The following is a 19,839-nucleotide window of genomic DNA, read 5'->3' as shown; positions in this document are numbered from 1 at the left end:
CAAAGTTGTCTGTCTGACCATGTGCTTCCACCCACAGCATGAAAAATGCTGACCCGCACAGCCTACCGGCACTGTGTCTGTGAGCTGTTGGCTGAGCGCATGTGCCAAGACCAGAGTAGGCACATTTGCTACAATTTTTGTGACAAAACTATCGGTACAGTTGAAATGCGATGGAAACACATTGAACTTTAGATTTTTATTCGGTACATGAAAACTGAAGTGAAAAAGTACATTTTGTGTAAACTATGTCATCATGCACTGAAGTCTGTTTGGTGGAAACACACCACTGGTGGAAAAATAAACCTTTTATTTATGCACATTCTTGAATATTCACATGAAAATCTGTCACCATTTGGATGGAAATTAGCTAGCTTTAAATATTGTATCAGCAAACTCAAAGATCTTGGGGAAACAAAGGCAGCAGCACTGAACACCTACAGAGCACTATCACTTATGGTTAACTCCATACAAATGCTTGACACCCACAACCTAATCCCTCCACAACATTTCTGGATGAGACTTATTTCCGGATACTTCCAGCTGATTTTTCAGTAACCAGTAGTACACTTCAGTTACTTCATCCATGGTGAATAGGGTAACAGGGGACAAAGTCTATTTACCTTGACATCCTGGAAGAATACGGTCTCCTGTCCATGGATTTTCATCAACTCCTGAATGGCTGGTGGAAAATTTGTTTTACATGATGGATGAAAACATTTTTTATACAGTGAGCTAGATAGCAAGTTCCCACTGTCTGCTGTCTCCATTGACTTCCATTATCTCTGGCCCAATGTGGCATGTTCTGTCAGATGTCTGTCTCACCCTGAAGAAGTAGTTGAGAGTGAAGACATTGAGGTAGCCCTTGTTCTCCATGTCCAGCAGCTTGAAGATGTACTGCAGCGCTGCAGGCTCCTTCCTGTTCTCCAGAGCCAGAACAAAGTCCAGGTATGTCTAATAGTCCTGGGAAAGATACACACAAAGTCAAGACCAGATTTAGTATTAAATCAGGTCCAGTGTTTCCCCTATATTAATTTAGCAGCGGCTCCTAAATCGTTTCCGCCACTCCAAAAAAGTAGAAAAATAATAATTTTAAGATAAGAGGGACAACAAGTTACATATCTTCCTCAGATTCTCATCATTGTCCGAGAAACCTCCAAGGTAACTAGCTAGCTAGCTTGTAATCCTGGATGTGTAGCCAACCCTATTAATAGATGTACTGTATGTAATAATTGTTAGCTAAAATACAGTAATGTTACGCTAGCAAAAACATTTTTGGGGTTAATAAAGAATTGGCTGTGATGTCATTGAGATCAAGACATAAAATTAAACTGTCCTCTATTTTGAGATGAGTTTCAAAGGAAGAGAACATAATTTAATTTTAATGAATTTTGGAGTAGAATGTCCTTTAAAACAGTAACCAGAAGTGACCTTCTCACAGTCGTTCAACAAAAAAAACTCCCCCGGGAAGACCCCAAACAGATAAGGGTTTTACAATTTCTCCGTCGTAGGTGAGGCACTCCTGGTACACGCTGTCCAGAAAGACGCTGGTCAGTGTGCCAGTGCCGTAGCGAGACAGCTCCTCCTTACTGAGCATGCCGCCGTGGTCCTTGTCCAGATTCAGGTACTGACCTGGAAGAGGAAACACAGGATCGACCATCTTACCAAGACAGGACAAAGAAATCTAGAGTATATATTTTTATTTTAACATTCAGGTATTACCGGCTTCAGATTAGTCCGATGTCTATTAGGCAAAATGTTTAAATCAAATATCGTGTTTAAATCAAGTTATCGTTAACTAACCAGTCCGTAAAGGATCCAGGAAGAAGAAGAACTTGCGGACAGCGGTGCAGACATAGAAGGAATAGAAGGACTTCTCCAGGCCACCCAGCTGAGGAAGTGTGGGGATCAGCTCTAAAATGTAGTTCTCCAAGTCCTGTCACATAACAAGACAACACACACATCCCAACTCAATCAAACCTGAATTCCAAACAGTCTGGTGTTCAACCTATTTATGGGTTGCACGTTTCGTCACAATATTGTTTTGAACGTTCGTTTTAGGACTGATGGGCAACTGAACATTCTACTCAATGCATCCTCAATGGGCGCTGATGAAGATTTGGTCTAAAGTGCAATACTAAGGCTTGAAAACACAATTACATTTCTAAAGGCGGCAAATTATTACTAGGAAAACATTTGGTCATCATTTTGATGTCGCCAGATTGACTTTAGTTGCAGTATAACGTTAGCTAGCTAGCTAAAATTGAGGGGAGACCAGTGGATTTTAGCTAGCTAACGTTAGCATTGCTAGCTATTTTTGAGGAACTTTGCTAGCTAATGACAACATTGCCATCTGTCTAAAGTAAATTTGACGACATGATGATGATGGCAAAGTTGATTCCTACAAAATATTTGCCTACTTTAGCAATGTCCTCTCATCTTATTTCTAAGTCACTAGTGTAATCTAGGCGACATAGTCATTAGCTCCCATTCAAAGTCATTAGCCATGGTTTGATGAGAAAGTAGACATGGATGAGAAACTGACCTTTTATCATGACAAAGTTAAAGAACTGCATAATTGATATCCTGCCATAGGAGGAGTTTAGCATAGACTCTGGCAGTGAAAAACTACCTGGGAGCGACCGGTGGGACAAAAAAATTGTTAGAAGAATTCCACGTTCCATTCCAAGTCATCATGTCAAAAAAAGGTACATGATCTTAGTGTGCCATCTGCCTGTGACACACATAGTCCTCTGGTCTATTCATTAGTCGCACACCCTTGCAAAACGTTTTGCACTGCAGCAAAACATTTAGCAACGGAAACATTTACTCTAAACGCTCTGCAACGTGACGTAAAAGCTGTTGAATTCTGTTTAGTTGTAGTTCATTCTTTTGAAGCAGAGCGGCAGGCCTATGAACTACATCTTCCGTTTAAGAATGAAATGGAACTCAACAGCCTTTATGTCATGTTGAATAAACCCCTAGTTTACACATACACTATGTCTCATCATCATGGTATTCATGTTGCCTTTTAACACCAGCTAAAAACATGCTTTTGGGCTAATGTGAATGTAAACAGAGGTAATTCTGCTCAAGATTAGCACAAAACTTTGTGGCTTCAAAATGACTGTAATATGCAGAGTACTCACTTGCACTTTACTCCTGCTTTTTCTCCAGCCTTCAGAAAACAGTCATAACTTATCTTCGCCTCCTCTCCTGTCATGGGTGGCACTTGGTGTTTGTCCAGCAGAAACCACAGGATCTAGATAACAGAAAGAAGATTTAGGTTAAATCATTAGTTTTGATTACTTTAATAGACTTATGCACTTTTCCCGGTGCTTGTAAAGCTTTCTATTTTAATAAATATTTGTTTGATTCTGCCAGATGTTAGTCTCACCTGTAATTCCTCATTGTCCAGAAGCTCCCGGCTCTTCCTCTGCAGAAAGAAGGCTCTGGACTCCTCTCGCAGTTTCTGTAGGAGAACTTCATCCTCTGCAGGAAGCTATATGCATCACACAGATAAAAGACTTCAGAAAACATGATCCTTTCAGCCCCTCAAACAAGTTAAACAGAAGCAGGCTAATAATACAAAAGTGCATCCGTTGACACACGTCATGAATATCATAATTATTGTAGGCTATAAAGCTGTAAAAAAATGTTAAATGTTAAAATGTTTAGTTAGAATGTTTGAGATTCTGTCAGAAAATGTAATTGCTTGCCCTGTAGTAGAAGCATGGCATGTTCTTGTAGTTCTCTCTGCTGCTTCCTCCCCTCCACTCTGTGTAGTATTTAGTTAAGAGTATTGTCTCGTCTGCTTTCTTCTCCTCCTCAGTCCTCTCATCTGAACAGAAATGGATAAGTTACATGTTGACACAATAAGGCTGTGTGAATGTTCAATCATTGAAATAAGTGGGTAGATGGCTAGTGTGGCTACCGGTAGTTAGTTATCTAGCTAGATAGCTACTTCTTACTCAAAAAATAAAGAAGTAACGTTAGCTAGCTAGCTATTCATATTTCTATGAAATTTGACTAGATAGCTAGCTAAATAAACACAACAAATCTATGGATGCAGCAAACCATTCATGGAGGATGCCGATCTCCTTTTCTAAAGCTCTTTCCAGTACACTACCTTATCGTTTGACATTTTTACTTCTGTTTATTCGTAATAACATTAAAACTAGCTAACCAATGTCATGAGAACTTCTTCTTCTGTGGGGTTTATCGGCGGTTGGCATCCAACTATGAGAACTTCAATCTCCAGCGTCTCTGAAATTTCTAAACAATCGTTAGCTCGCTTGGGATTGGTCGGCTATCGACGTGACCTCTGAACTGCATCACGAATGTCACACGATTGTGACGTCACGATATGCGACTTTCTGATCACAGGCATGCCTTCTTCAGCAGGTGAATACTCCGTAAAGTGTTCTGTAGCTACATTTATTTAGCCAAATTATCATCCAAAACATGTGCATGCAGATATTGGGTCTCCTGACTCCTTATCGAAATAATAAAACCGGCAAGCTGGTTGTTTGCTTATAGGCAATGTCAACTAAAGTTTCTAGCTAGCTAGTTTGAACCTCATTTCTTAAAGTATCCCTGACTTCACTTGACTGTTTTTTGTTGTTGTTCAACACAGACATGAGACAGCACATCTGACAGTGTACAGTAGTAGTATATTGTTACTAACTATGAGCTCCCTCCTGATATTAAAAACAAGAATATGTCTGAAATACGTTAGCCCACTCTTTAATCCAAGCACTGCTGGCTTTACTCCTCTGAATAATGTGATTAGCAAGCTATCAGTTAGAACCAGACTTTTATGCACTAAAGGAGTGAGTAGACATGCAGCTAACAACAGGAAAGAGGACAGACAGAGGGAATTCAATATCAGAGAGAGGCCCCCTTTCCCCAAGTCAGTGTTTGCTGCTGGGACAGCCAAGAGAACTGCTGAATACCAAAAGAAGAGGGTGGAGGAGGAACCAGACTTCCCCAGAAAGAACAAGAGAGTGGAACCCCCAGAACACCCTCTCACTGCCTCAGAATGGAAGAGCCTCAAATTGACTTCACCGAACCCTGATCGCTTTGACGTCCGGATGATGTCATCAATGCTGGCCGATGGCACAGACATCAACGTGGCCAAGTCCCTGCTGGCCTATGTTGCCATGGATACCGGGACGCTGTCTTATGAGCTGCTTCTGCGGTATCTCACCCTGTGTGTCGGCGGCAGCCACCACTCTGAGGTGTTTGACATGTATGACATCATGAGGAGCCGGTTCAGGACATTAGACACCGGAGCCTCCAGCCTGTTCATAAAGGGCTTCAGCAGGACAGAACGCTGGAAGGAGGCGCTGACCATCCTGGAGAACATCAAGAGGGCCATCACGCCGTCACCGCGTAACTACGGCGATACCATCGCTGGGGCGGTGCTGCATGGTGACGGTGCCACTGCCTGGGCCCTGTATGCTGAGCTGATGGAGAAGGGCCTCATTCCCAACCAGGAGACATGGCAGGCCCTGTTCCAGTGTGGCCTCTCTCATCAGGGCCACGAGGACGGGCTGCAGTCCATCCTGCTCCATATGAGGGACAACCAGATCTATCCCGAGGAGACTCTTGTTAAAGATATCAAAGCTTGGTTTGAGAGGTAAGTCCTGAATATAGGTTACTAAATAGGCCTACAATCACACAATGTTATTGGGACAAAGCATGGGCTGTGCCTATTTTAGTTTGATTATGATATCTTCCTCTCTCCTGCCAGTCTTCCAGAACAGAAGTGGATTGGAAGCTGGTCCACCGTACACCCCAGGTAAAGACATAAACATTATTTTCATCTTCTTCATTAAACCATTAGACCTAATGAATTCAGAGTTTGAATCAGCACTTCATATGCTACTTCTTCTATACTTCTTCTACTTTTATATGAAATCTAGATGGCTGGAAAATTGAAATTCTTTATTAACCTCTAACTTTTGCCTTTTTATCCAGGGGAGTGTGTCGAAGCTGCCAGGCAGAGCTGGAGTCCATCCAGCTGAGTCAGGAGGAGTATGCCCAGCTCAAAGACAGGGTGATGGGGGACGTGATCCAAGGCAGAGACGTCTTCAATAAGACCACTCCAGAGGTTTGGGAACCTGTTTTTCTGTTTGTCTCCCTCTTGTCCTCCGCATTGATAGTGTCCACACACATTATGCAAATTGTCTACACTACAGGTCAGCTTTATGTAATTGGTCAGCCAATCCTTTTGAGTACAGTTGGTAGTACAAGAGCATGAAGTACAAGTATACTGAACAAAAATATAAACGCAACATGCAACAATTTCAAAGATTTTACTGAGTTACAGTTCATATAAGGAAATCAGTCAATTGAAATCAATTCATTAGGCCCTAATCTATGGATTTCACTTGACTGGGAATACAGATATGCATCTGTTGGTCACAGCTACCTTTAAAAAAAGGTAGGGGTTTGGATCAGAAAACCAGTCAGTATCTGGTGTGACCACCATTTGCCTCATGCAGCGCAACATATCTCCTTCGCATAGAGTTGATCAGGCTGTTGATTGTGGCCTGTGGAATGTTGTCCCACTCCTCTTCAATGGCAGTGTGAAGTTGCTGGATATTGGCGGGAACTGGAACATGCTGTCGTACACGTCGATCCAGAGCATCCCAAACATGCTCAATGGGTGACATGTCTGGTGATTATGCAGGCCATGGAAGAATTGGGACATTTTCAGCTTCCAGGAATTGTGTACAGGTCCTTGCAACATGAGCCGTGCATTATCATGCTGAAACATGAGGTGATGGTGGCGGATGAATGGCACGACAATGGGCCTCAAATTTGTGCACAACATTTGTGCACAACATTTGAGATAAATAAGCATTTTGTACTTATGGAACATTTCTGGGATCTTTTATTTCAGCTCATGAAACATGGAACCAACACTTTATATGTTGCGATTATATTTTTGTTCAGTGTAGATAGACAGCAGAAAATAGTTGCACTGAATACAATGGCCACTAGCTGGTGCTAGTGTCGTATCAAACCAAGTCTGCGCGATGTAAATTCAACAGCAAGCACTGCAGATTTCTCCTGTATTTCTCCATATGCACACATTGAGAATTGCACAACAAATGTTGTGAAAAACCTCTGGCAAAGTTTGATTTTGGATTTAACTATTCCTTTCGTGCTGGATGTTTTGGGGCTACATCTTTTAAGTATTGGTTGAACTATTCAGCCATTAAATGCAGTGTTGCATGATTCTGTGTTGTTCAGGGCCAATCTTGCTTTACTCTTAGGATTTGCTGTAGTTTAGGGGTTTATCTCCTGAATTAAACAGGATATTTTGCTGCATGAGGGCCAGTTGTATGAGCTTAGGGGTCTACTGATTAAAATAGCAGGTCGTCCTCCAAAGGATCCATAATTAGATGAGATTATGGGGATTTCCAGTTGCAGCACATGTATCTCCCCGTCTCTCTCTCTGCATCCCCCACTGAGCCCGCTCATAGTCAGTCAGCACAGCCACACATTTCAAACATTGGTAAAGGCTGGTCAATATGTAAGTGACAAAATAGATTTGAGCCTTTACTGGCGAAGACCTATTGCACCTCATTGTAAGGGTATTTGATGATAGCTGCTAAGTGTACTGTAACTAGCTTACCTCCATTTGTCACTGTCCTATATGTGGTCATTTATGTTTCATCAATAAGAATTCTTCAGATGCATGGTAGGAAACATACAATTATTTGTTTATTTGTATCCCCATTAGATTTTGCAGAGGCAGCAGCTATTCTTCCTGGGGTCCACAAAAAACACGAAACATGACAAGTAACAAAGGACAGTCACACATGTAAAATACAACTATATACAAACAATACAACCACAACAATACAACTAAAAAAATTGTGTGTGTGTTCAGTGTTTGTGTTTGTGTGTGTCCCCTCCCTGCCGTTCCATGAGATGTTGTTAAAACAATTTAAAGGTAATTTTGCTGTTTGCTTGTGTAATTGGAGATGGAAGGGAGTTTCATGCGATCATGGCTCTGTATAATACTGTGCGTTGCCGTGAATTCATTTTGGACTTGTGGACTGTGAAGAGACCTCTGGTGGCATGTCTTATGGGGTATGGGTGTCTGAGCTGAATGTTATTTAATTATGCAGACAATCAGGAATTTTCATTACGGTAAAGCTGCTCATAAAAACTAGAAGAGAAGCAGTTAATCTCTCATCAAGCCTCAACCAGGAAAGACTGGCATGCATGTTGTTGATGTTAGTTCTGTATATGCAGTTAAGGGCAAGGCGTGCTGCTCTGTTTTGAGCCAGCTGCTGCTTTCTAGGTCTTTCTTTGCTGCACTTGACCATATTACCAGGCAATAATCAAGATGGGACAAGACCAGAGCCTGAACAACTAGCACAGTTGATTTGTATGTAAAAAAAAAGGCAGAACATCTTTAAATAGCAAACATACCCCTCCACATCTTCACAGCAACTTTTTCAATATGACTTGTCCATGGTAATGGACCATCCAATGTTATACCTAGGAGCTTCCTCAACTTGCTCAATGGTCAAACTCAATGGTCACACCCTTTATACACAACTCCAGTTGAGGTTTAGGTCTTAGAGAATGTTTTGAACCAAATATATGGAGCGATTTCAGTGCCAACAGATTGTATTTGAATTCCATAATTTGGAATTTGTATTAGGTTATTGCATACATTTTTTAATGCACAAATTGAATCATTGTATTCATAAATTGAACTTGTATTTCATGATTTGAAACAAAATTGAGTGAATATTGCATTCAGTTTTCAAATTCAATTTCAATTTAATTGAATATTCAAATGCAATATTTATATTTTCAGTTTCAATATGGTATATATTGCATTCATTGTCTGTGTATCAAGTTTATTAATTAGCATTTCAAGTTGATCAAAGTTTCAGATATTCGACTTCTCAGATGCATTCAGATTCAGTTTTCGAATTCAGATTAAAAACCAGAGACAACATCCTGGTACTCTGCCAGCCAAGAAAGGTAGAGGAGAACAGATAGAATCAAATGCTCACTGTGGTCAACAGAAGCTTCTGGTGGTTTCTGAAGCCAACGTGGCATGTTTCATTAATTTTCTTCCTATGAATTTGGCTCTAGCAATTGAACCGTTTTGGCTATAAGCTATTATGACCCCATTCCTGAAAGTTAAGACTCTCTGGAACATGAACTATGATGATCACAGGCCGTGTTAGGAGTGTCAACAATTTAGCCCACATAAGAATATAGTTGAATAGCCCTGTCATAGCCCTTCTAAGGATAGCCGTTCCACACCCTATTTAATCTTGTTCTTGTGACTGACTGGGTTCGAACCAGGGCTCCTGCATTTCACAAGACTGTGTTAGTAGAGCTGGGACGATAGACCGAAAATTATCGACACTGATATCGTTCCTTACGGTAAGTAGCCTATACCATAGAAATGTGAGGTTTGAAATTAAATACGTTTGCTAATATGGCTGATTTGTTAATGGGACAGTTGATTGCTACAACCATCAAACTAGTAGTAGTAGTTTAAAGGAGAATTAAAAACAACTGGTGCACATTGTTATAAACATATCGTTCTATTTATCGTTATCGCATCAATTCAGGCAGTTTATCGCAATATGGATTTGTACCCATATTACCCTACTCTATGTGTTAGCCCACTTAGCTAAAGCCTATAGGGATAAGATCAGGAAGTTCATGTAAAGGACGACACATTGCTTGCTTAACAAGTACCGCATCCCCCTGATTCAGCTCATACTGAAACTCGAACTCAGGACCTCTGCCTTGCAAACATACGTGACCGCCCTCCTGAAGTGTTCCAACCCACCGTACTATTGAAAAGGCCTTCTTCAATTGCACAAGGGGCGACGCTTCAGGCTGATGAGTATTCAAGATCCAGCAAGATTACTCATCAAAAGAGCGTGGTTTGGTGATCCATGCTTATGTGATGAGAACCTTGCCTGAGACCTGAAGACGTGTTAGTTTGAAATGTGTTAGTTTGTATTAGTTTTAAGTCTCCGGCAAGGGTAGTCATTATAAGGTTAACATGTTTCTGACTGTGTTAAGACTGTGTTAGCCTGTTGTGCTAAAGCTTAGACATTGGTCCTGTGACTTGGATGGGTCTCTTCAAGAAGGAGGTCAAAGGGGGGTGAAGTATAACACAGGTGGTGCGGTGACCACGTTTGTGTGATGAGTAACTTGTCTGAGACCTGGAAAGTTGCATTGTCTGGCACACAGGATACCTGCATTAGAAAGTGCATCAGTCAAACTAATACATGTCTTCAGGTCTCAGGCAAGGTTGCTCATCACATGCATGGATCATCAAACCACCTCTGTTGCATCTCATTAAATGGGGTGCACAGATCTTTCTGCTTCTGTTTGCCACAGAAAGTGTTGTTGTTGTGCAGTAGGCCTAATTTCGAACCCAGTCAGTTATATTGGTGCCGTGATCTCTGAGTATGAGGTCAAAGGGGGTGAAATGTAACGGAGGTTGTTCGATGAACTATGCTCTTTTGTTAAGTAACCTTGCTGGAGACTTGAAGACTTGTGTTAGCTTCCTGAACTGATCCCTATGGGCTTTAGCTAAGTGGGCTAACACAGTCTTGTGACATGAAGGAGACCTGGTTCGAACCCAGTCATTCACAAGAGCAAGATTAAATAGGGAGTGGAACAGCTATCCTAAGAAGGGCTGTGACAGGGCTATTCAACTATATACAGTGAGGGAAAAAAGTATTTGATCCCCTGCTGATTTTGTACGTTTGCCTACTGACAAAGACATGATCAGTCTATAATTTTAATGGTAGGTTTATTTGAACAGTGAGAGACAGAATAACAACAAAAAAATCCAGAAAAACGCATGTCAAAAATGTTATAAATTGATTTGCATTTTAATGAGGGAAATAAGTATTTGACCCCCTCTCAATCAGAAAGATTTCTGGCTCCCAGGTGTCTTTTATACAGGTAACGAGCTGAGATTAGGAGCACACTCTTAAAGGGAGTGCTCCTAATCTCAGTTTGTTACCTGTATAAAAGACACCTGTCCACAGAAGCAATCAATCATTCAGATTCCAAACTCTCCACCATGTCCAAGACCAAAGAGCTCTCCAAGGATGTCAGGGACAAGATTGTAGACCTACACAAGGCTGGAATGGGCTACAAGACCATCGCCAAGCAGCTTGGTGAGAAGGTGACAACAGTTGGTGCGATTATTCGCAAATGGAAGAAACACTAAAGACCTGTCAATCTCCCTCGGCCTGGGGCTCCATGCAAGATCTCACCTCGTGGAGTTGCAATGATCATGAGAACGGTGAGGAATCAGCCCAGAACTACACGGGAGGATCTTGTCAATGATCTCAAGGCAGCTGCGACCATAGTCACCAAGAAAACAATTGGTAACACACGACGCCGTGAAGGACTGAAATCCTGCAGCGCCCGCAAAGTCCCCCTGCTCAAGAAAGCACATATACAGGCCCGTCTGAAGTTTGCCAATGAACATCTGAATGATTCAGAGGAGAACTGGGTGAAAGTGTTGTGGTCAGATGAGACCAAAATCGAGCTCTTTGCCATCAACTCAACTCGCCGTGTTTGGAGGAGGAGGAATGCTGCCTATGACCCCAAGAACACCATCCCCACTGTCAAACATGGAGGTGGAAATATTATGCTTTGGGGGTGTTTTTCTGCTAAGGGGACAGGACAACTTCACCGCATCAAAGGGACGATGGACGGGGCCATGTACCGTCAAATCTTGGGTGAGAACCTCCTTCCCTCAGCCAGGGCATTGAAAATGAGTCGTGGATGGGTATTCCAGCATGACAATGACCCAAAACACACGGCCAAGGCAACAAAGGAGTGGCTCAAGAATAAGCACATTAAGGTCCTGGAGTGGCCTAGCCAGTCTCCAGACCTTAATTCCATAGAAAATCTGTGGAGGGAGCTGAAGGTTCGAGTTGCCAAACATCAGCCTCGAAACCTTAATGACTTGGAGAAGATCTGCAAAGAGGAGTGGGACAAAATCCCTCCTGAGATGTGTGCAAACCTGGTGGCCAACTACAAGAAACGTCTGACCTCTGTGATTGCCAACAAGGGTTTTGCCACCAAGTACTAAGTCATGTTTTGCAGAGGGGTCAAATACTTATTTCCCTCATTAAAATGCAAATCAATTTATAACATTTTTGACATGCATTTTTCTGGATTTTCGCTGTTCAAATAAACCTACCATTAAAATTATAGACTGATCATGTCTTTGTCAGTGGGCAAACGTACAAAATCAGCAGGGGATCAAATACTTTTTTCCCTCACTGTATATATATATTTTTTGTGACACTCCCTTCTAACATGGCCTGTGATCATCATAGAGGGGTACAGAAGGCACATCCCTATTCCAGAGAGTCTTAGCTTTCAGGAATGGGGTTCAAGTTCAATTTATGAATTCAATTATTCAATTTATGTATTACAAATTCAAAAATATTAAATTAACATTCAATATCCCAATATAAATTCCAAATTATGGAATTCAAATACAATTTCTGTTGGCACTGAAATCGCTCCATACAAATACAATGCTTTTAGTTTTAGGTGTATTTAAGACCAGTTTATTATTTATCACCCATTCTAATACTGACTGTAACTCCTTATTTAGAATTTCAGTGAGCTCACAGGCTTTGGGTGCTGACATGTAGAGTGTGGAATAATCTGCATACATAGTCATTCTAGCTTTGTGTAAGACCAGTGGCAAATCATTTGTAAAAATAGAGAAGAGTAACGGCCCAAGGCAACTGCTCTGAGGGACACCGCACTGTACATATCTGATGTTAGAGAAGCTCCCATTGAAGAACACTCTCTGGGTTCTATTGCATAAATAACAAGTTGAGTGCATGCTGAAAGTGAGTAGTTAGTCAGTAGTTAACAATTCTGAGAGACCGAGTCTGATCTTAAGTATCTGATGCGCCTTATACGCCATGAAATCTACAGACCTTAGAACTACCAGTGGTGTAAATTACTTAAGTAAAAATAATTTAAAGTACAACTTAAGTCGTTTTTTGGGGTATCTGTACTTTACTTTACTATTTATATTTTTGACACATTTTACTTTCACTCCACTACATTCCTAAAGAAATAATGTACTTTTTACTCCATACATTTTCCCTGACACCCAAAAGTAATTGGACATTTAGAATGTTTAGCAGAACAGGAAAATGGTCCAATTCACACACTTATCAAGAGAACATCCCTTGTCATCCCTAATGCCTTTGATCTGGCGGACTCACTAAACACAAATGTTTTATTGGTAAATTATGTCTGAGTGTTGGAGTGTGCCCGTCAATCCGTAAATTTAAAAAACAAGAAAATCGTGCCGTCTGGTTTGTTTAATATAAGGATTTTGTTAATGATTTACTTTTACTTTTGATTTAAGTATATTTTAGCAATGACATTTACTTTTGATACTTAAGTATATTTAAAACCATGTACTTTTAGACTTTTCCTCAAGTAGTATTTTACTGGGTGACTTTCACTTTTACTTGATTCATTTTCTATTAAGGTATCTTTACTTTTACTCAAGTATGACAATTGGGTACTTTTTCAACCACTGAGAACTACTGTATTAAATCTGTTTTGGCTTAAAGGGATACTTCGGGATTTTGGCAATGTGGCCCTTTATCTACTTTCCCAGAGTCAGTTGACCTCGTGGATGAATGTTTTGTGTCTCTGCCGAGTATGAAGGAAGTTAGAGGTAGTTTCACGAGGCAATGCTAACTAGTGTTAGCGCAATGGGAACTATCCTTTATAGATACTGTAGCATGGGAACTATCATTTTTGTACAGATGTACAAAGCATTAGGAACACCTTCCTAATATTCAGTTGCACCCCCTTTTGCCATCAGAACAGCCTCAATTCGTCGGGGCTTGGACTACAAGGTGTCAAGCGTTCCACAGCGATGCTGGCCCATGTTGACTCCAATAATTCCCACAGTTGTGTCAAGTTGATTGGATGTCCTTTGGGTAGTGGACTATTCTTGATACACACGGGAAACTGTTGAGCGTGAAAAACCCAGCAGCGCCTGGCACCTACTACCATACCCCGTTCAAAGGCCCTTAAATCTTTTGTCTTGCCCATTCACCCTCTGAATGGCACACTTACACAATCCATGTCTCAATTGTCTCAAGGCTTAAAAATCCTTCTTTAACCTGTCTCGTCCTCTTCAGCTACACTGATTGAAGTGGATTTTTAAGTGACATCAATAAGGATCCTAGTATGTCATGGAAAGAGCAGGTTTTCATAATGTTTTGTACACTCAGTGTATATTGTATAATAAAGTGATAGGCTATTTCATGGCAGTTTATTTGGGAAATGCAATTTCCTTTGACTCCTCTGTTGCATGTCAGGATGAACTGTAATACATTTTTAAAAAATTACATTACATTTGAGTCATTTAGCAGACACTCTTATCCAGAGCGACTTACAATTAGTGTGTGCATACATTATTTTATTTTTCATACTGGCCCCTTGTGGGAATCGAAACCACAACCCTGGCATTGCAAACGCCATGCTCTACATCCCTGCCGGCCATTCCCTCCCCTACCCTGGACGACGCTGGGCCAATTATGCGCCGCCCCACAGGGACTTAACTTACACTGTTAAGTCCCTGTTCTGAGCTGTAATCCCTCTCTGTTGCGTTAGGTAACACTAGTCTTGTTTATATCTTGGACATTTTTGGGCCTGCTGCAGTCATATAAGCTGCACAAAAGAGTTTCACATTTCAACCCTCAACAGGCTCTCACATGAGTGACCCTGGAAAGTCCCTGTGTGTGTGTGTGTGTGTGTTTGTGTGTGCGCGCGCGGTGTGTGGACTCTAACCCCCCATGGCTACATGAGTGAGTAGTTTATGAAGTGAAACCAGTTTGGTGGCACTGAAAATGAACGCCCCCAGTCCTGGAGCTTTGCTCCTATGCAGCGTTGGCGTTTTCTTTGCAAGGTTCAACTTCATTTTAAAGTCTATCACATGAAAGAGTGCAAGAAAATGCATTTAGTACAAATTGAAAAGCATCGGTACCATTTTTCATTAAATAATTGTGTCTATGATTCACAGATTAAAATTAGAACCAACTTGTTATGGTTTCTCTGCGGTGCAGCACTGCTTTATATTAGCCTATTTCTCTGACCCAATTAATACTTTCAGAGGTAAATTCCTAGCATAAGCATAAAATAGTCTTGCACTGAGAAGTAAGATTGTATTGTTCTTCTGTAACTAACCAGGATATGAAGGGTAACCTTTTGTAGCAGGTTGACAGGGAACACCCTGGCTTGCAGGGTTTTAGAGTATAGATCCAGGCATAGAACATAACATAACCTGTTCCTCGTGCTTTAGACTAGAGGGAAGTGACAGACCGGTGGAACAGCCACATGTATTTTTAGCTATAGCTTTTGTTGTGGGAGGTTGGGGGATTTTGGTGAATACAGTTATGTGGAATGAACTAAATAGCCTAATGCAATTAAGACGTCAAATCAAATGTTATTTGTCACGTGCCGAATAAAACGGGTATAGACTTTACCGTGAAATGCTTGCTTGCGAGCCCTTCCCAACGAAGCGGAGTAAAAACAAAAAACAAGAGGAATAGAATACACAAGAATGGAACTATACAGTGGGGAGAACAAGTATTTGATACACTGCCGATTTTGCAGGTTTTCCTACTTACAAAGCATGTAGAGGTCTGTCATTTTTATCATAGGTACACTTCAACTGTGAGAGACGGAATCTAAAACAAAAATCCAGAAAATCACATTGTATGATTTTTAAGTAATTAATTTGCATTTTATTGCATGACATAAGTATTTTATCACCTACCAACCAGTAAGAATTCCGGCTCTCACAGACCTGTTAGTTTTTCTTTAAGAAGCCCTCCTGTTCTCCACTGATTATCTGTATTAACTGCACCTGTTTGAACTTGTTACCTGTATAAAAGACACCTGTCCACACACTCAATCAAACAGACTCCAACCTCTCCACAATGGCCAAGACCAGAGAGCTGTGTAAGGACATCAGGGATAAAATTGTAGACCTGCACAAGGCTGGGATGGGCTACAGGACAATAAGCAAGCAGCTTGGTGAGAAGGCAACAACTGTTGGCGCAATTATTAGAAAATGGAAGAAGTTCAAGATGACGGTCAATCACCATCGGTCTGGGGCTCCATGCAAGATCTCACCTCGTGGGGCATCAATGATCATGAGGAAGGTGAGGGATCAGCCCAGAACTACACGGCAGGACCTGGTCAATGACCTGAAGAGAGCTGGGACCACAGTCTCAAAGAAAACCATTAGTAACACACTACGCCGTCATGGATTAAAATCCTGCAGCGCACGCAAGGTCCCCCTGCTCAAGCCAGCGCATGTCCAGGCCCGTCTGAAGTTTGCCAATGACCATCTGGATGATCCAGAGGAGGAATGGGAGAAGGTCATGTGGTCTGATGAGACAAAAATAGAGCTTTTGGTCTAAACTCCACTCGCTGTGTTTGGAGGAAGAAGAAGGATGAGTACAACCCCAAGAACACCATCCCAACCGTGAAGCATGGAGGTGGAAACATCATTCTTTGGGGATGCTTTTCTGCAAAGGGGACAGGACGACTGCACCGTATTGAGGGGAGGATGGATGGGGCCATGTATCGCGAGATCTTGGCCAACAACCTCCTTCCCTCAGTAAGAGCATTGAAGATGGGTCGTGGCTGGGTCTTCCAGCATGCCAACGACCCGAAACACACAGCCAGGGCAACTAAGGAGTGGCTCCGTAAGAAGCATCTCAAGGTCCTGGAGTGGCCTAGCCAGTCTCCAGACCTGAACCCAATAGAAAATCTTTGGAGGGAGCTGAAAGTCTGTATTGCCCAGCGACAGCCCCGAAACCTGAAGGATCTGGAGAAGGTCTGTATGGAGGAGTGGGCCAAAATCCCTGCTGCAGTGTGCGCAAACCTGGTCAAGACCTACAGGAAACGTATGATCAAAGGTTTCTGTACCAAATATTAAGTTCTGCTTTTCTGATGCATCAAATACTTATGTCATGCAATAAAATGCAAATGAATTACTTAAAAATCATACAATGTGATTTTCTGGATTTTTGTTTTAGATTCCGTCTCTCACAGTTGAAGTGTGCCTATGATAAAAATTACAGACCTCTACATGCTTTGTAAGTAGGAAAAGCTGCAAAATCGGCAGTGTATCAAATACTTGTTCTCCCCACTGTATACAGGGAGTACCAGTACCATATCACTGTGCAGGGGTACGAGGTATTTGAGATAGATACAGTGCATTCGGAAAGTATTCAGACCCCATCTCCTTTTCCACATTTTGTTACGTTACAGCCTTATTCTAAAATTGATTAAATACATTTTTTTCCTCATCAATCTACACACAATAATGACAAAGCAAAAACAGGTTTTTAGAAATTTGTGCAAATTTATTAAAAATATATAACAGAAATACCTTATTTACATAAGTATTCATACCCTTTGCTATGAGGCTCGAAATTGAGCTCAGGTGCATCCTGTTTCCATTGATCATCCTTGAGATGTTTCTACAACTTGATTGGAGTCCACCTGTGGTAAATAAAATTGATTGGACATGATTTGGAAAGGCACACCTGTCTATTTAAGGTCCCACAGTTGACAGTGCATGTCAGAGCAAAAACCAAGCCATGAGATCGAAGGAATTGTCCTTAGAGCTCCGAGACAGGATTGTGTTGAGGAACAGATCTGGGGAAGGGTACCAAAGCATTTCTGCAGCATTGAAGGTCCCCAAGAACACAGTGGCCTCCATCATTCTTAAATGGATGAAGTTGGAACCACTAAGACTCTTCCTAGAGCTGGCTGCCCGGTCAAACTGAGCAATCGGGGGAGAAGGGCCTTGGTCAGGGATGTGACCAAGAACCTGATGGTCACTCTGACAGAGCTCCAGAATTCCTCTGTGGAGATGGAAGAACCTTCCAGAAGGACAACCATCTCTGCAGTACTCCACCAATCAGGCCTTTATGGTGGATTGGCCAGATGGAAGCCACTCCTCAGTAAAAGGCACATGACAGCCCGCTTGGAGTTTGCCAAAAGGCACATAAAGGACTCTCAGACCATGAGAAACAAGATTCTCTGGTCTGATGAAACCAAGATTGAACTCTTTGGCCTGAATGCCAAGCGTCACGTCTGGAGAAAACTTGGCACCATCCCTATGGTGAGGCATGGTGGTGGCAGCATCATGCTGTGGGGATGTTTTTCAGCGGCAGGGACTGGGAGACTTATCAGGATTGAGGGAAAGATGAACGGAGCAAAGTACAGAGAGATCCTTCATGAAAATCTGCTCCAGAGCGATCAGGACCTCAGACTGGGGGCGAAGGTTCACCTTCCAACAGGACAACGACCGTAAGCACATAGCCAAGACAACGCAGGAGTGGCTTCGGGACAAGTCTCTGAATGTCCTTGAGTGGCCCAGCCAGCGCCAGGACTTGAACCCGATCGAACATCTCTGGAGAGACCTGAAAATAGCTGTGCAGTGACGCTCCCCATCCAACCTGAGACAACTTGAGAGGATCTGGAGAGAAACTCCCCAAATACAGGTGTGCCAAGCTTGTAGCATCATACCCATGTAGCGTCATACCTTTCCTTGGCTCATCGCGCTCTAGCGACTCCTTGTGGCGGGCCGGGTACCTGCAAGCTGATTTTGGTCGTCAGTTGAACTGTGTTTCCTAAGACACATTGGTGTGGCTGGCTTCCGGGTTAAGCGAGCAGTGTGTTAAGATGCAGCGCGGCTTGGCGGGTCATGTTTCGGAGGACACATGACTCGACCTTCGCCTCTCTAGAGCCCATTGGGGAGTTGCAGCGATGAGACAAGATCGTAACTACCAATTGGATATCACGAAATTGGGGAGAAAAGGGGTTAATTTACACAAATAAACAACAACAACAAAAAAATTATGTGAAGACACTAGCCAGCTGGTCTGCGCATGCTGTGAGACCGTGCCCTGGTATTCCTTCTGACCCGGCAGCCTTGCGAGTGTTAACCTGTTTAAAAGTTTTACTCACAAAGGCCACGGAGAGCGAGATCACACAGTCATCTGGAACAACAGGGACTTTCATGCAAGACTCAGTGTTGTATTTCTCAAAGCGAGTATAAAAGGCATTCAGCTCGTTTGGGAGTTCTGCATCACTGGGCACAGTGCCTTCAGAAAGTATTCACACCCCTTGACTTATTCCACGTTTTGTTTTGTTAAATGGATTTTTTTTTTTTACATTCTCACCCATCTACACAAAATTATTGAAAATGAAATACAGAAATATCTCATTTACATAAGTATTCACACCCCTGAGTCAATACATGTTAGAATCACCTTTGGCAGTGATTACAGCTGTGAGTCTTTCTGGGTAAGTCTCTAAGAGCTTTGCACACCTGGATTGCACAATATTTGCACATTATTCTTTTTAACATTATTCAAGCTCTGTCAAGTTGGTTGCTGATCATTGCTAGACAGCCATTTTCAAGTCTGAAGGCACTGTATATCACGGCTGGGTTTCCCTTTGTCATCCTTTATCGTCTGCAAGCCCTGCCACATACGACGAGCGTTAGAGCCTGTGTAATATGATTCCACCTTCCTCCTATATTGTCCTTTTGCATGTTTGATGTAGGCATGTTTGATGTAGGCTCCTTTGTGCTTTAGACATTTTATTGGTTACAGACATTATTGCAGATAAGCAGTTGATAAAATTGTTTCTCAGCATTGTCTCCTTTTTCCATGTGGAAAACTCAGTTATGCAAGAACAATGAAAAAGAGCCATCAAATGTGAAAGGAGAAACTC

General features: G+C 42.0%; 1 protein-coding gene and 1 pseudogene across 1 annotated transcript in view; one reads left to right on the top strand and one right to left on the bottom strand.

The window, feature by feature from the left end:
• Nucleotides 1–181: 181 nt before the first annotated feature.
• Nucleotides 182–4,291, bottom strand: LOC121538923 (annotated as a pseudogene).
• Nucleotides 4,292–4,362: 71 nt separating this feature from the next.
• Nucleotides 4,363–19,839, top strand: part of LOC121539483 (protein only RNase P catalytic subunit) — a 31,011-nt gene continuing 15,534 nt past the window's right edge. The window contains exons 1-3 of the mRNA XM_041848007.2: nucleotides 4,363–5,638; nucleotides 5,753–5,800; nucleotides 5,980–6,112. Coding sequence (XP_041703941.1) covers nucleotides 4,686–5,638; nucleotides 5,753–5,800; nucleotides 5,980–6,112 — 1,134 coding nt within the window. The 5' untranslated portion in view covers nucleotides 4,363–4,685. The remainder of the gene's footprint in view (nucleotides 5,639–5,752; nucleotides 5,801–5,979; nucleotides 6,113–19,839) is intronic.

Source organism: Coregonus clupeaformis, chromosome 25 (assembly GCF_020615455.1).
Source record: "Coregonus clupeaformis isolate EN_2021a chromosome 25, ASM2061545v1, whole genome shotgun sequence".
NCBI classification, from domain to species: Eukaryota; Metazoa; Chordata; class Actinopteri; order Salmoniformes; family Salmonidae; genus Coregonus; species Coregonus clupeaformis.
The sequence above is the reverse complement of the archived record's forward strand: the minus strand, read 5'-3'. Positions and strand labels throughout refer to the sequence as shown.